The 15,901-nt window shown below is 37.0% G+C and overlaps 1 protein-coding gene across 3 annotated transcripts in view; it reads left to right on the top strand.

Annotated features, from left to right (window-relative positions):
* Window positions 1-15,901, top strand: part of TTC17 (tetratricopeptide repeat domain 17) — a 57,437-nt gene that overhangs the window by 16,946 nt on the left and 24,590 nt on the right. For 2 of the 3 annotated variants that reach the window (XM_069857891.1, XM_069857892.1), the window contains exons 6-16: window positions 458-567; window positions 833-977; window positions 1,358-1,497; window positions 1,738-1,898; window positions 2,209-2,321; window positions 4,670-4,810; window positions 5,214-5,329; window positions 6,471-6,645; window positions 7,213-7,290; window positions 8,900-9,124; window positions 11,284-11,470. In XM_069857891.1, the coding sequence (XP_069713992.1) occupies window positions 458-567; window positions 833-977; window positions 1,358-1,497; window positions 1,738-1,898; window positions 2,209-2,321; window positions 4,670-4,810; window positions 5,214-5,329; window positions 6,471-6,645; window positions 7,213-7,290; window positions 8,900-9,124; window positions 11,284-11,470 (1,591 nt within the window). Of the gene's footprint in view, window positions 1-457; window positions 568-832; window positions 978-1,357; window positions 1,498-1,737; window positions 1,899-2,208; window positions 2,322-4,669; window positions 4,811-5,213; window positions 5,330-6,470; window positions 6,646-7,212; window positions 7,291-8,899; window positions 9,125-11,283; window positions 11,471-12,427; window positions 12,512-15,901 lie in introns of all 3 variants that reach the window. The other variant, XM_069857893.1, reaches the window with a different exon arrangement.

The raw sequence follows: 15,901 nt of genomic DNA, 5'->3' as shown, positions 1-15,901 counted from the left end.
ACTGCCCTCTTTAGTGACTCATGTATTGGTGTGGTCTGGCAAGCTACGTTCATTGTGCTGTCAGGGTAATAAGAGCTTTTAAATACAGTGCGTAAAGAAGAAACAATAGTACTGAAATGTGTATGTTTTCATTAAATGCCTTCCTGCAAAATATCGGAACTCTCAGTGAACCCCAGCTAAGCTGCTGATGTTTAAATGACATTCACTTCTCATTTCATCTCATTTTGAATTTTTAGCTGTCTGAAAGGCAGAAGTTGTTTCTTTTATATGTTTATATGCTAGTTCATTCTTCCTGAATATTTACAACTGTTGTCAAATAGCAGCTTTCAAGAGAAAAAGAATAACTTAGAGTAGGTTTTGTGCTTAGCTTTCCATCCTATAGGAATTAAAGCCCTGATTAATCTTTGAGTTCATGTCTTAGTAGTTACTACAACTCATGTTTTTCTGTTTTCTGCAGAACTCCTCTTCCTGGGTACTATATAATATGGCTTCTTTTTACTGGCGAATAAAGAATAAGCCGTACCAAGTAGTAGAATGTGCCATGCGTGCCCTTCATTTTTCTTCAAGGTAAAAATTGCTAAAGTTTTCTTTTCAGATTACTTTTCTAGTTAGCCTAAGTAATAAATAGGTTTTAGTTTCTAAACTATATCCTAAGGAATAACCCATGTTACTTGTTCCTATTCTTTATGTACTGTACTAGGCATATGTATAATTTAGTCATTTTCTTGTCAAATTATATATTTACTATGTGACCGCAGAATGAATTTATCCTTACACAAGATTCTTACATAGTTTTAATGGATTTTATTTTCATTTTCTTTTCTTCTTTTAGGCAAAATAAAGATATTGCACTAGTAAATTTGGCAAATATTCTGCACCGAGCTCACTTCTCCGCAGATGCAGCTATTGTGGTCCATGCAGCTCTGGATTACAGCGACTTTTTTACCAGCTATTACACTTTGGGAAATATATATGCTGTAACTACTATCTTTATTTTCCAAGTCTTGTAGAAAAAAAATATATTATTTAGTCTTTGTGTCTTGACTTATAATGCTTTACTCTTTTACAGTGTATCGTGTTCCATATGCATTTGACACTTAATGTTAAAGATTCTGTCAAGATACTTTCATCCAAAAGTCTGCCTTTCAGCAAAGATTTTTATCTGCACTTGGAAATAAATCCCAGGGAAATTCTCCCACTGCTTCTCTTTAGCGGATATAATGGCTTGAGTTTCAGAAATGACAGGCTGCTTGTCACTACAAATTAGCATTTGAATTGATGACTTCTTTAAAAATCAAATATTTTTAATTAAATATTACCAAACAGTGGCTAATTCTCTATCTTTGTCATTCTTCAGATGCTTGGAGAGTACAACCACTCAGTCCTGTGTTACGATCATGCTCTACAGGCCAAACCAGGGTTTGAACAAGCTGTGAAAAGGAAGCACGCTGTCCTATGTCAGCAAAAACTTGAGCAAAAATTGGAAGCCCAGCACAGGTAACTAAAGAAGCGCTCTAGTGACAATTCATACAGCCTGACTTTTATTATTCTGTGGCAATTATTTACATTTCAGATAGAATAATGTTTTTCAGTTTTCTGTTTCTTTGACTATGCAATAAAATAATTCATAGGAATGCTTTAAAAAAAAAACAAAGTTGAAAATGCACAACACAGTAGGAAAAGCTGTTATTTTAGAAAGCATGCAAAGTAAATCTTTTCTACTGTTGAATTTTCAAGATCACTTCAGCGAACATTAAATGAATTGAAGGAATATCAGAAACAGCATGACCATTACCTTAGGCAACAAGATGTTTTAGACAAGTACAAGCTCATCCAGGAGGAACAAATCTTGAGGAACATCATTCATGAGACGCAGATGGCAAAAGAAGCCCAATTAGGTACAGCTTTTTAGAGTTCATGCTCATTATAGCAGTGAAGAATTGCACATATTCAGATGAATGTTAGGACATAACTTCTTAATGTATAAAGATGTCCCTGAGTGACTGTTGTGTTTTGTTTGTTAAAATGAGAGATTGCAGTATGTTCTTGAGCTGGGGTGGTTTTAAGCCGTTTGAAGGTGAAATTTCCACTGTGCTGATTAAATAAATAAAAATTATGTACCAGATTGGGGGTGGAGGTGTTGACTGTAGACTGTCTCGCTGGAGACCTCGCTTATATAGTAGGAAAAAAATGTTTTGTGCTCTGCAGGGAACCATCAGATTTGTAGACTGGGCAACCAGCAGCATAGCTTGCACTGCCAGTGGGACCAACCTGTTCGTTACCACCGTGGAGACATTTTTGAAAACGTGGAATATGTTCAGGTTTGACTGTGAACCAATACCACTACTTTGTGTTGCATCCCATTTGCCTTATTAGCAAAACAGTTCCATTTTTTTGAGGCTTGAAAAAGGGAATGTGTTTCAGGTGTAGTAAATAGTAAGAAATCATAGAATGCTTTGGGTTGGAAGGGACCTTTAAAGATCATCTAGTCCCAGCGCCTCTGTGGTGAGCAGGGAAATCTTCAATTAGATCAGGTTGCTCAGATCCCCCATCCAACCTGACCTTGAGTGTTTCCAAAGATGGGACGTCTACCATCTCTCTGGGCAACCTGTTCCAGTGTTTCACCATCCTCGGTGTAAAAAATGTTTTCCTTATATCTAGTCTAGTCTACCCTCTTTTGATTTAAAACCATTACCCCTTGTCCTATCACAACAGGGCCCGCTAAAATGTTTGTTGCTATATTTCTTACAGCCCCTTTTAGGTACTGAAAGGCTATAGTACAGTCTTTCTGGAGCTTTTTCTTGTCTAGGCTGAACTACCTCAACTCTCACAGCCTTTATAGAAGAAGTGTTCCATTCCTCTGATCCTATTTGTGGCTCACCTCTGGACCTGCTCCAACAGGTTCATATCTTTCCTGTGCTGAGGGCTCGAGAGCTGGTTGTGGAATTCTAAGTGTGGTCTCCTCAGAGCAGAGTACAGGGGTAAAATCACCTCCCTTGACCTGCTGGCCCCACTTCTTTTAATGCAGGCCAGGATATGGTTGGCCACCTGGGCTGTTGAGCACACATTATTGACTCATGTCCAGCTTTTCATCCACCTGTACTCCCAAGTCCTTCTCTCCAGGGCAGCTCTCAGTTGCTTCATCACCCAACCTTTTATTGATACCAGGGGTTCCTCTGATGCAGGTGCAGGACCTTGCATTTGGCCTTGTTAAATGTGATAAGGTTCACACAAGCCCACTTCTTGAGCTTGTCTAGGTCCTTCTGGATGGCATCCCATCCCTCAGGCATGTCAACCCCCACCACTCAGCTTTGTGTCATCTGCAAACTTCCTGAGGGCACACTCAATCCCACTATCTGTGTCACTGATGAAGATATTAAACAGTACTGGTCCCAGTATGGACCCCTGAGAGACACCACTTGTCACCAGTCTCTATCAGGAGAGATACCAGCCATTTCTACATTGACTGCTTTGCTTATTCAGTTGAACAGCCAAGTATTTCTCTCTAGGAAGTACAAGAATTCTCACTTGAGGAATTACAGCTCTCTCTTGCATAACTATACTACATTTCAGGCATGCTACCAGGAGCAAAACATGTTTAATTTTCCGATTTAGTTTCCTTCAGAGAGGACAAGAAAAAGCATTAGGCAGCTAATGTTAATGAAGAGGCTTTCTAAGGGGGTTAGTTCTCTAACATGCATGTGAAATATGAAATAAGAATTATTTAGTGGAAAGAATATGCCAATGTAACAGCTTTAAAGTATGTTTAAAGTAACATTATATCAATCATTTATCTCTACAGCCTTAAAATGGATCATAATTTCTTTTATTTATTACACTATTTACTGACTCAAGCCATGTAATTTTTGCATGCTCCTTCTGATCTTATCTTTTTCCTACCAAAAGCAGCACAAAACTGCCATAAGCAAGTGATAAATGGAAGAGCAGAGTTCAATGGTATTGAATCTAGAGAGTCTTTTGCAGACCCAAAATAAGGTGTTAGCACAGTTTTGTGAGTGTTTGCTAATTGTATCTCGAATTAGACCATGCATCAGGGAAATCTGATACAGCAATGTTGAGAAGTGGAAGTGAGATGTGTGTTAATATTAAAATCCAGAGTAAAAGCCACATAAGCAACGCAACTACTGTGTTAGAACTACAGATGAAGATTGTTGCTTCATTTATTTCACAATGTGGAATGTGTTCTGGAGTTTCCCCTTAACTAGTTTAAGAAACAGGTATAATTATTTTTCGTTATGTTCTGTTTTCTTCCTGGATGAACTTCCTATTGTAGTATTATAAATTAGAGATTATCAAGGTAATTTTGTAAGCCACGAGTCTTAGTAACTGAACTGGAGTTATGCAGTCTGCATATGTAGATTTTGTTTGTGGTCTATTAGAAATATTTCCTAGGTACCTTTTAGCATTTTTTGGTGATTTGCAATTGTGTTTTCGTTGTTGACTTATTTACAAAATGAATATTACTCTTTCATAGTGTGACTGGATCAAGAGGCTTAAATTGACTTTTAATTATCCTGTTACCTGAATTTCAGTTCATTAGCAAGGCTTAACTGCATAAATGGCAAGGGGGTGAAAATATGTGCAGGAATTCAGCAGTAATATACCATCTCTTTTTGTTATTAAATAGTATTTTCTCTGCTGTTTCTAGTTTGGTGAAGACTCTTCAACATCTCGTATGACATCTGTGAATTTGGATCTTCATGCAAACCAAAGTGACTACAGCCAATCCTTGCAGTCTTCTCCTGTTGCTCGTTCTGTCGTTTCAGTGTGGAGTGTAGAATCAGATAGAGTGAGTGAATAAGATAAGCTTTGCCCTTTCAAAGAGAGTTGTAGAAGTGTGAATCTTATTCATTTGGGCTGCAGTTTTGATGTGCAGCAGCAATGGAGAATGTAGCGTTCTGAATTTCTTCAATATAAGCATCTCTGTACCGGTTTTCCATCATTTAAAATTCTACGGCGGCACAGATGGGGTTGTTCTTAGCTACCTTTGCAAACATCTGGTGCAAATAAAGCAGTACAACTAAGTAAAAATAGAAAACTGAACTGCTGTTATTCCAGAAAAGGTGGGAAAACTAGTTTTAAAGATCTCTGCTCCTTTTTCCTCCAGACTATTCCTTATGTTCTTATTATTTTATTAATTAGCATATAAAAATGCTGAGAAAACAATCATAAATAATTCCTTTCTCCCTCAGGACAAACAACATATTCTTTGGCCTCAGCGATCAGAGTGCATGAAATCTTTCCCCAAAATTCCTGATCCAGAAGAACTGCCAACTTATTTCCTGCCTCCAGAAAACAGGGGATTCAGGCAAGTGATGATTTTTAAAAATAGTATTTGTAAATTTTCATACTAATGTCTTAATAAGAATTTTCTTTCTGGAGAGGATGTACGCATTTAGTAACCAATAACACAGATGTGTTTGAACCTCTTTCTCTGGCCATTGCACAGAAGGAGGGTGTTTTCATTTATTGCTGTCTTTACTGTAACTGTACCAATCGGATCCAATTTCATGGTGATTCTTCTCTGACTGTACAAGGTAAATACATTAAATATCTACAGTATTACTGAAAGAATGACGATTTAAGCACAAGTCTGAATGTCTTCTAGAGTATATTAAAAACAAGAAAGAGCTTGAGAGAGAGAGTGAGGTGAACATCTAATAACTAAAAATAACTGCTGTATGTTGTGTGCATCCTCTTAGCTTTAGTTATTATAACAGAAAATTGTGAGAAAACTCTAAAAAAGGTTTAGAACTAAAAAGCCCTGGCTTGTTGCATTGGGACAGACGTAGAAAATAAGTTTAGTTGTAGAATAGGCAGTAATACTTGTTATTGCACAGGATAAAATAAATTTGTTTATGCTGCCATAGCTACCTTACATAGAAGAATACAATTGCGTAATATCCTACTTACTTAACATTAGAAGCTTTCTTTTTCTCCTTGTTGGTATAATTCTAGTGTTGAGCATGTGCTCACAGAATCACTAGGTTGGAAAAGACCCACTGGATCATAGAGTCCAACCATTCCTATCAATCACTAAACCATTCCCATCCACAAATGTCCTGAGGCTTCTTTTGAAAAAAAAACCAAGAATGTTCAACCTCATGATGTTTTTGAAATCAAACTTTAGTTTAAACAACTTCAGCATTTTCTTTTTCACTTGCCTATTTAGTCCTAACTACTTACAGACCTTATTACCTTAGTATGAGAACCTTCTGTGTCTTATCTCTGTGTTGTCCGTTATTTACAGGTATTCTGTGATTAAAAAATGGACAGTAAGCACCTTATTTGTTGATGACATTTCAAGGGAAGGGGGTCCTTGACCTCTCCTGGCTTGCAGCTCATGTCTTGTAGCAGTCTACAGTATGAAGCTTGTCATTTGATGTGTAGCTGTATGTTTATATGCCTGTGACATGCAGCACATTTGATTTGGTTGTCCTTATTGCTAGAATCCAGCCAATCCTGAGTATGCCAGAAGATACTGTCGGGCATGGAGAGAGCCAGGCATCAGACTGTTCTTCAATTACTGATGCTCGTAACAACGAATCTCTAAACATACTAGTCAAGGAACTAGACAATAACCTGGGTTTGAAATTCAGGATGCCAGATGATCAAGCAAGACAAGTAAGAGACTTGTTGATTCTCTTCTGTTTTACAGTTTTCCTCTTTATTGCCTTAAAAGGCTTGCTCAGAACATGAAACGTTCTGTATATTTAAAAAATTACTTGATATTGCAGGCCAATCAGTAGTTCCAAAAAAAGGAGAGCAAGTGCTTTCTAATAGGGCTAGAGAAAGGGAAAACTTCCATTAAACGTAAGACTTCTTTCAAATGCTGACCAGAAGCACACAAAGTAGGAAATTTAATTGTCTATTTAAATTACTGGTTTCTTTAAAAATTTCTAACAGTGAGTTGACATGGTTTGTCTTTTGGGGTTTTCCAGTAACTACTGTGTTCCACCAAATCGGTTTCTTTAGGCTGAAATTAGTCGTTCGTATTGTTATCTGAAGATTCGCTGCTATAATCACTACACATTTACATCATCTATTTAGAAAAACTTTTGGTTTGGCTTTTTCCGCCTTTTACTCAAGGGACAACTTAAGGAATTGAGACTTGAAAGACGCATGTAGATACATACTGTAAAATTTCTTCAGTTGTTTAAAAAAACATAAATCAGAATCTTTGTTGTCCAGGTCTTGCATTCTCGTATCAACAATCAAACTATTACACAGGCGAAGATAGGAGTGTTTCTAGATCGTGCCATCAAAAAGGTATGTCAAAAACTAGCATGAGATAAATTCGGAATTCTTATTTGAGGCTTGCATATATACTTCAAAGAAGTCAGTCAGTGATGTGCAAGAAATAAGCTTATTGGCTGCCTGTCACTGAGATGAAACTAACTTAAAGTCTATGTTTACAAGTAAAACACAAGCATGTAGAGAAGTATCCATTTAATTTAGTTTAGTGTGGACCAAACAGCCCTATAGTTACTTGTTCTTGTTGTGACTGCAGAACACTGAGCAGCAATATATTACCTAATCCTGGCAGACATTTGCTTAACTGACAGAAATAGCTTGCAACTATTCCTCCAAATTCACCCCTCCCTACCTGCCTGCACTTTGCTCTTATTCCTCCTCCCTACAGCCCTGTGTTCCCTTCCAAACTCCCTCCAAAGAAACCAACCCCTGTCACTCTTCTGTCAGGATAATTAGCACTCTGGGGCAAAAAATGTACCTCTGTATATAAAATGTACCCTGTGGAATGCCACCTCCATCTTGCGTGGGGCCTTTGAGAGTCATCACGAGTCAAATGACAGGAAGCTTTGAGATGGAGGGTGACTCTTTTTGATGTGTCAAGCTGTTATTTCTCAAATTAACTCTTGTACAAGAAGTGTCAAGGCAGAGTGTATGTATGTATTTGGTTTAGTGTAAAATCAGTACCATTTACTGTGGGCATCTGTCTTATCTAGAAGAAAAAATAACACTAGGAGTTGATTGCTTTTATTATGCTGTTCAGAACAGTCCTGTTACGTGCCTAACATCTTACTGTTGCAGTGCATATGTGTTTTGTTTTTAGCTATAGCATTCTGTTCCCTTCATGCTAAAAGTCTGAGCTTCTTACCATTTAGATGCTGATGTAAGAACTCTGTTGTTATCCCTGTTCTGCTAGTAATAAACTTTGTAAAGCAGGAGTGCCGCAGTTGGTATCTTTGTATTAGGAAAGACAAACTGGTAATAACTGCCTGACCATTAGTTAAAGAAAGGTCATCAAGACTTGTATATGGAGTATAATTCAGTGAGGCGTTTGGCATGAATAACATGCAAGTAATTTTATGTATGTACATTGCAAAATTGGGGTGATAAATATTCTTACAATTACAGATCATGTAAGAAAAAAAAAATTCTGAAACCTTAAATTGACGAGAAATCTCGATATTGGATATAGGACCTGAAAGTAGATCTAACTACAATTTAAAAGCCGCTTGACCTTCAAATTGTAACATTTTACATGGATCTGTATTAATGTAATTTTAAGACCCCGAAGTGGCTCACCAGTGTTGCTTCCTGAAATGAGCTAACCATTATCACTTCTGTATTAAGGCATTTTGTGGTCATGATATAAGGCAGTCATAGGAGTAGAGTACGAGCAGAGCAGCAGCTGCTACTCAATTACAGTTCAAACTGTAGGTTGGGTCAGTTTGAGTAGGATAGAGCAGATGGAATAATTTGCTAGCAGTCACTGCAAAGTGTAATCTATATCTAGTTATTAAGGTAGTATACAAGGCTGAGTTTTGTTTCTTTCATACCGAAGAACAGGCAGTTCTGTCTTCCTGAGACACCTCTCTGAGTATTTTCATCCTTTTCCCTGACTCTCCTATAGCCAGAAGATCCTCTATGGCTTGTGCTTAATGAAGCTGGTTTGTACTGGCGTGCAGTTGGAAATAGCACTTTCGCTATCACCTGTTTGCAAAAGGCATTTAATTTGGCTCCACATGAGTATCGGGATATCCCTCTGGTCAATCTTGCTAACCTCTTGATTCATTATGGCCTTCATTTGGATGCCAGCAGCCTCCTGCTGAAGGCTTTGGACATCAATGCCTCTGAGGTAAGACAAGGTTTTTTTGTTTGTTCAGCGGTGAATGACCTTTTCTTTATTGTTTTCTAAATGCATGTTACTTACTTGTGCTTACTTACCTGTGCATGCAGTTCAACTTCCAGCTTGTCATTTGCAACAGATGTTAATTTTCGTTTAAATTCTTGATCACACTGGGGGGTGATGATGGTTGCTGAGAATATAAACATCTAGAGCAGAAGTTCTTCTAAAACAGGTGACAGACTTCTTGCCTCCCAAAACCTGTATGATCAGCAGTGGTTCCAAGGCATCTAATCCTAGTGTTTTGCCAGCATTTTCATCCAGAACAGAGATCTGTAATGCTATCAGCATTGTATCTTGATTTTTAAAACCCTTAAAGTAGGGTATATCTCACCAGTATCTTTGACTGTATAGACATCTTTTTGTGCCATTTGACGTTATCTATACTGTTTTATTTGTCCCTAGATTTCACCTGTTTACCTAGAGGAAGAGCTGTGTTCTAGTTGTTTAGATGGCTTTACTTCCAACCATAGATTCAAAACAAGTTTTTGTATTTCTGAATGGTAATATTATAAACATTTTGTAGGTTGTTTTCTGTCATGTCGAAAGTTGTTGTATGAACTGTTTAAACTACTGGACTAGCCAGAAAAATTGTGAAAACGAGGTGGGGAGGCGTGACAGGGGACACATTTTATCTAGCAAGTGATTTTTGATCTTACATGCGAGATGCTAGAGTAGGAAGTGACTTTTTCCTGTGCTTCTACCTCTGTAGTTAGATAAGCAAGGTGCTTAAGTCTGATGGGCTGCGAGTCGACAGTTGTCTAGCAGGTAAAACAGTTAAAAACAGGATAAACTCTTTCAATATAGCATCCAGGAACAATTTTGCAGTTGTTGGAAAGGAATCTAGCCCATTTGGATGGCAGATAAGAGTGCAAAAAGGAACTACAGAAAAAACTGCGTGAATGATGTGTACTTGAAAGGACAGCCTTGGAAGGGAGGAGCCATGGGATCCTCCGGGCCATGTGTGGGTAGGGCTTTTCTTCAAAAACGAAGGCAATTTCTACCTCGTTACAATAACACTCCTATTTTTTCATGCATTCTTAGTCCTGTAAGACCTATTGTATCAAAAAATCTGGCAGGAGCATTTGTACTTCAATAGTATTTCCTGGAATATAATGAAAAGTAAATACAAATTAAAATTAATTACAGCTACAAGAAGTGAAGAATGTACCATATTAGCGAAATAATTGAAGAAACACTGTTGCTCAGCTTACACCTTTTTCTGAATGGTATTTAATAATACAAGCTAAGATGAATTTGAAAAACCTTAAGCTAGTGATCAGTCTCCACATTTTCAGATAATGTAATGTTTTCAGTAGACAAAATGGCTGCTAAGTTACAATATTATAGTCATTATTCTAGCATTATAATGTTAATTGCAGTGAATTACTTTGTGTAAGTGAAAGATTTCTTACTCAACAAATGAAATGTAATGTTTTGCTATGTGCCTTTATTAGAGTGCTAACTAAATTCTGCACAGTGAAAAAGGTGTTTGTAATTTGTACTTAAAAAAAAAAAAAACACTTCTTTTAGGGAGATTACCCAAAAGCAGTGGACAAAATATTAAGTTTTATAAAGAATTGGAGGTAAGCACAAATATACACTCCTAAGTTAGTGTGGCATTGCTGTTTCTAGTAATGTAATTCTGTTCAAGTAAGTCCTGAATGCTCTTGACAGATAAAACACATCTGTCCTGCTAGAACACTAGGAGTATTTTTATGATTTTGCTGACATTTAGTCATTCTAAAGTGTCTTCAATCAACTCATTTTAGTTCTTTGCTAATCTGTGCAGTAAGCATTATGTTTATGATGGATTATAAGTAAGTATTTAATGCTTCATTTCAGCTTGTGTGTATTTTAACAGCTGTTTTTCATTGTAGGAAGATAGAATCCTGAACTCAACCTTGTGTCAAAAGCACTTTTGTTTAGCACCAGCAGACCAAGCTGTTAGTTCTCCATCCTAGGAATAGGCAGTCATTATTTAAGAAGTTTTGTGTAGTATTTCTAGCCAAGTTTAGGAGATTGTGGATTGACAGGGATTTTTCCTAGTTGGCTTCAATTTCAGAGAGTGGACATACTTATGCTGGGATATATTGCTTTTCTCTTTGCAGCCCCTGACTTTTTTGAGCCTAGGAAATGCATATCTGGCTCTGAACAACGTTAGTGGAGCCCTGCAGGCCTTCAGACATGCACTGGATTTGACGACCAAGTGCTTGGAGTGTGAAAGCAACCTGAAAATGATCCGCTGTTTGCAGTTTTATCCTTTTCTGTACAACATCACCTCTTCTGTGTGCAGTGGTAAGCAACTGCTGAAAAATGGACCACAAGTGAAATAGTATCTATTTAATTTGTCTTGGATATTGCTCCTGAAATTAATGATTACTATTTTTCCAAGGATCTTCCTTTTGCTTTATACTACTTTCTAAGGAACAAGGGTGAGGCATTGCTTCTAATGGAAAAGTTAACAGTCCATTAAGAAGTGCTTTTGAGGATGACTTCTTAAATATCTAGAGGGCTGCCGCTGAGTGCATATTACTTCCTGAGTGTGTCAGTAATACCTTAACAGCCTCTCTGATGTCTTTTACTGGCAGATGAGGAACAGGGCATTCAGTATTTATGGAAGCCTAGAGCTACTACTGCTAGGCTACTCAACAGCACCTTTGTTATATCCATTCAGATTTTACAGTCAGATGGATATGCTTTCTTAAAGTTCAAGAATTGAGTGAAGAGCAGTTTAGTTTTAATTCATATATTTTCAGCGCATTTAGCATTTTGAAAGTTATTTTCTTTACAGAATAGACTATATTGTGTCAATATTATTTTGTTTATATGGATCTGTATTCACTGCTCTTAATCTGCCAAATATCTGAGAAGAATGACTGAACCCAATCTCTTTCCAAAAAATTCTTGAAAAAGATTTGAGTTAGAATACTTGTTATTAGTGGTTACTTTTTTAAAAAAAAAAAACAAACAATAACAGCTGTTGGAGGTGAATTGTTTCATTTCAGTGAATCCTACTGGAATATTTCTAGTATTTTATCTGTACTTGCATATGGCTCATCTGCTGATCAGGAGCAATCTTGAAGAATATTTATGAATGTATTTTGTAATCCTTTCTCTCTCAAATTTTTACTAATGTATCTTCCCATCTAATCTTTCCTTTGTTTTTAAATGAAAACCTCGCATGAGAGAAATGTTTCTGATTTTTAGTATTGCTTGGACTTTCTCTGGATTTTTTTTTAATTCCCTCTCCAGTGCAAAGGCATAGAGAATCATTCTCTGATTTAGCATCTAGAATTATGCTGTCTAAACATAGACTAGAGGACGTCGTGTCTTCTAGTACAAAATGGATGATGCTGTTGCAGGTGAAATTCCAGGACTATGCTATTAGAATAATTCTACCTTTTCTGGCCTTAGGCATTTTTCATTGACAGCACATCAGTTGTGCAGAGAAATTAATTCTACTTGGCTAAATGTAGTGTAGTAAGTGATTCATGGTCCAACTGATGGATCTCCTACTGTTTTCCACAATGTCAACTCTAACACTGGTACGTTTTATTGAATCTCTTACTATCGGATTGCCCTTCTCTTAAAAATCCTTACAGGTACTGTAAGCAGTAGTGGGACTTGCACATTTCATCAGAATGAATTTCATTCCTTTCACTGTTCTGGAAAAAAGCACCTTTGTTTACTTTTTATAAGGATCTTCTTTACAAGTGGATGTTACTTACAAGGGTGAAGTTGTTCCAGTCAAACCTTAACAATAGCCACCCTATTTTTAATTAAGCAGAAAGTAATTTAGAGATATATTCACAGAACTGAGATGGTAATGAGCAATGGCTGTACTAAAACCAAAGGTGATCTTTTCTTTTTCTTTTGTATGCTTTGTTCCTTAAACTTGTAATACTTAAAAATATATTCGTCTAGTTTGACTGGTTCTTGGCTGCTGTTTGCATTGATTCCTGATCCAGGATGTTCATTTTGAGATCAACTGCATATGCTGTTCAGGAAGTTTGTGTTTCTTGAATGTGAGGAGAAACTCATATCAAAAGTGCTTATGGGAAAAGTGTTATCTTTCCTTTTTTGTTAGCTTGGACACTGGTTAACAAAGAGGGCCTAAATATATTCATCTGGTATATCTGGGTTTATTTTGTTTATTAAGGAATCTGTGAAGCTGCTGAATTTAGAGAGAGTGAAATATGCCTTAGCACATTAAATTGCTCATTAAATTTCAGTATTACAGCGTATAAGTATTTTACTTTATATTTATATTTTTGCCTTTTTCTGGGACTCTTCCTGTCTTAATATTTCTTTTTTTTCATTTCTATTTATAATATCCTTTAGGTCGCCTTTGTCTGAGTGCAAGAAACCTGAAAGTAGGAACCTGACAAACAGTGTAAATGTTCTTTGTACGTTCTTGTGCAGAGTGTAAAATAAACGTACTGGTTAATTCAACCTTCGTGATGATTTGTGGTTTAAGTCAAAAATCTGAATTCAAAAAGGAAAAGGTAGATTTGTCTGTCTTATTTTCATAAGGTTTGGGAAAATATTTTTCTCCTCCACTGTAAACTTTGACTGACTCAAGGGGAACTTTGGCAGGCTGCATGAAAGTGAGGTTAAGTCTCCAAAATCAGAATTATTTCCAGAATACATCCCCAGAAATCACACTTCACACTTAAAAGTATCCTGAAATTTTGAGAGTCTTCTGTTCATTCTTCAGTCCAAAGAAAACAACTGAAAAGTGATAGTAAGTTTGAATTTTACATATATAATGCAATAGTATATACAATCATTCAACCACTACATATAACCTAAGAAATGCAAACTGTATTTAGATGCTAGTATTTAACATTGTTTGTTGCACTTATGGCATTTGTTAAAATATTAATATTGTGTAGACTTAGAAGATTCATAGAGCAACACAGCCTCCTCGTTTGGCTCCATGACAGACTGGAAGGCACATTTTGATGACAAGATGCAAGTGAACACCACTTTCCCATTCAGAAAGGTGTGTGACTTTAGGTATAGAGCTAATGCAACACATTTGTAAACACATGGATCAAATGTATGCTCGACAGTCCCAGTATCACTACGTTGTTTCTTCAGGAGATTTTCACAGCCTTTCAGATTGTGTTACTGAGTGGAGACATCTGATATTGAATTTAGTTAATCATCTTGTTATTATGCACTTGATAGCATGTCATAACTATTTATATCCTCTGAAAATGGATATGTTCTGCAGAAAAATTTACCAAGAAATTGGGATGACAAATGTTGTCTCTGCTTTAGTATCTTGCTTTGATAAGCATTAATTCGGTATTTCTGAAAGTAACAGCAGTAGGGCTGCCTGTGCTTTGGGTTGTAGGCCCATGCGATAGCTGTGGTTTTGCTTCGCCTGTCAAAAGCCTCTATTCACAAGAAGTGAACTAACTAGCGAGACACAGAGTTCCTTGCCCTACTGCTGTGAGCCATTGGCAGAATCCAGCGAATGGTCAGTGGTAGTTATATGCTAGCATGGGATGAGGCCTGGGATCAAAAATCTGAATGTATAGTCTGATTTTTTGATTACAGTATGTGCGTGGTGTCTATTTGAAATAGGTGAAATAGGAATGCTGACTTGTTAGATGCTTTCTTTTATGCTCCTGTCTGTACTAATGCCTGATACTTTTTTTCTGCTAACATACTTCTGTTCTAGATATAGGTTTACTTTTCAGACCCAAATCATTTCATGCATGTGAGTAGAGGAATTTGAAGACCTCAGGCCAACACTTTCATATTTAACTTCTGCCTCCTAGATTGATGTTTATATAAATGTTCGTTTTCATTGTAAAAGGATTTCTAAATCTGCAGAGATTTTTGGTATTTTTTTTTCCTTACGGAGGAGGAGGATGAAGTGTCTAAAATTTAATGTAACTACATCACCTATGGCAGGTATTTAAGGCAATTGTAGGAGTTCAGTCAGTTGCAACTAATATGGATTAGTTATCCTAATATATAGGACTACATATTAGACTATATATAGACTATGCAGTGCTGCATATACCTCCATTACTTGGACCAACAGCCCACATACTGCCAAATAACTGAGAAGATGATTGGAAGACTTCATTGCTATGGGATTATCCTGTGGTGGTCCTTCTGGAGGGGGCTTGGCGATGTTAAGGGTCTTGTTACTGAATGATCAGTTTTTACGTTACTGGGCAAGTCAGTTCCTGAAGCCTATTAGGTAGCAGAAACTTTATGTTGCTTGACAGATGCCTGAGCAGACACACGTGACACAGGAATAGCAGGACTGAGAAATTTGGGTAACAAGTGTAAAAAACTTAATGTGAGAAACATGATCAACTCTCAGAGGTGCAGAAATTAGATACTTGGGCTCTGTGCTGCTCTTTAAACTAGTAGAGAAAGCCAGCATTGTTTTTGCCTAATATTGAAATGGTGCACTGCCAGGTTTTGCTTTGCACACCCTTTTGGCTTAGATTGCAGGTGCTTTTGTCATGTGATAAGGTCTGTAGAGTTATAGCCAGCCAAGGCCTAAGGGATTGTTCCTGTGGCACTTTTTTAGCTGAAGTGAACATTCAGGTATTGTCAAGCTTTCTTAAAATGGTTACAGTATACTAGAAGCATGTTTTTACTGTGACAGTCAGCTGGCAGTTAAAATGTGCTGATTTGTTAATTGATGTTGCATAGGACTTTTCCTTATGTGTGTAAACAGAATTGCTGCTTGGA

This window comes from Phaenicophaeus curvirostris, chromosome 5, assembly GCF_032191515.1.
Source record: "Phaenicophaeus curvirostris isolate KB17595 chromosome 5, BPBGC_Pcur_1.0, whole genome shotgun sequence".
Lineage (NCBI taxonomy): Eukaryota > Metazoa > Chordata > Aves > Cuculiformes > Cuculidae > Phaenicophaeus > Phaenicophaeus curvirostris.
The sequence above is the reverse complement of the archived record's forward strand: the minus strand, read 5'-3'. Positions and strand labels throughout refer to the sequence as shown.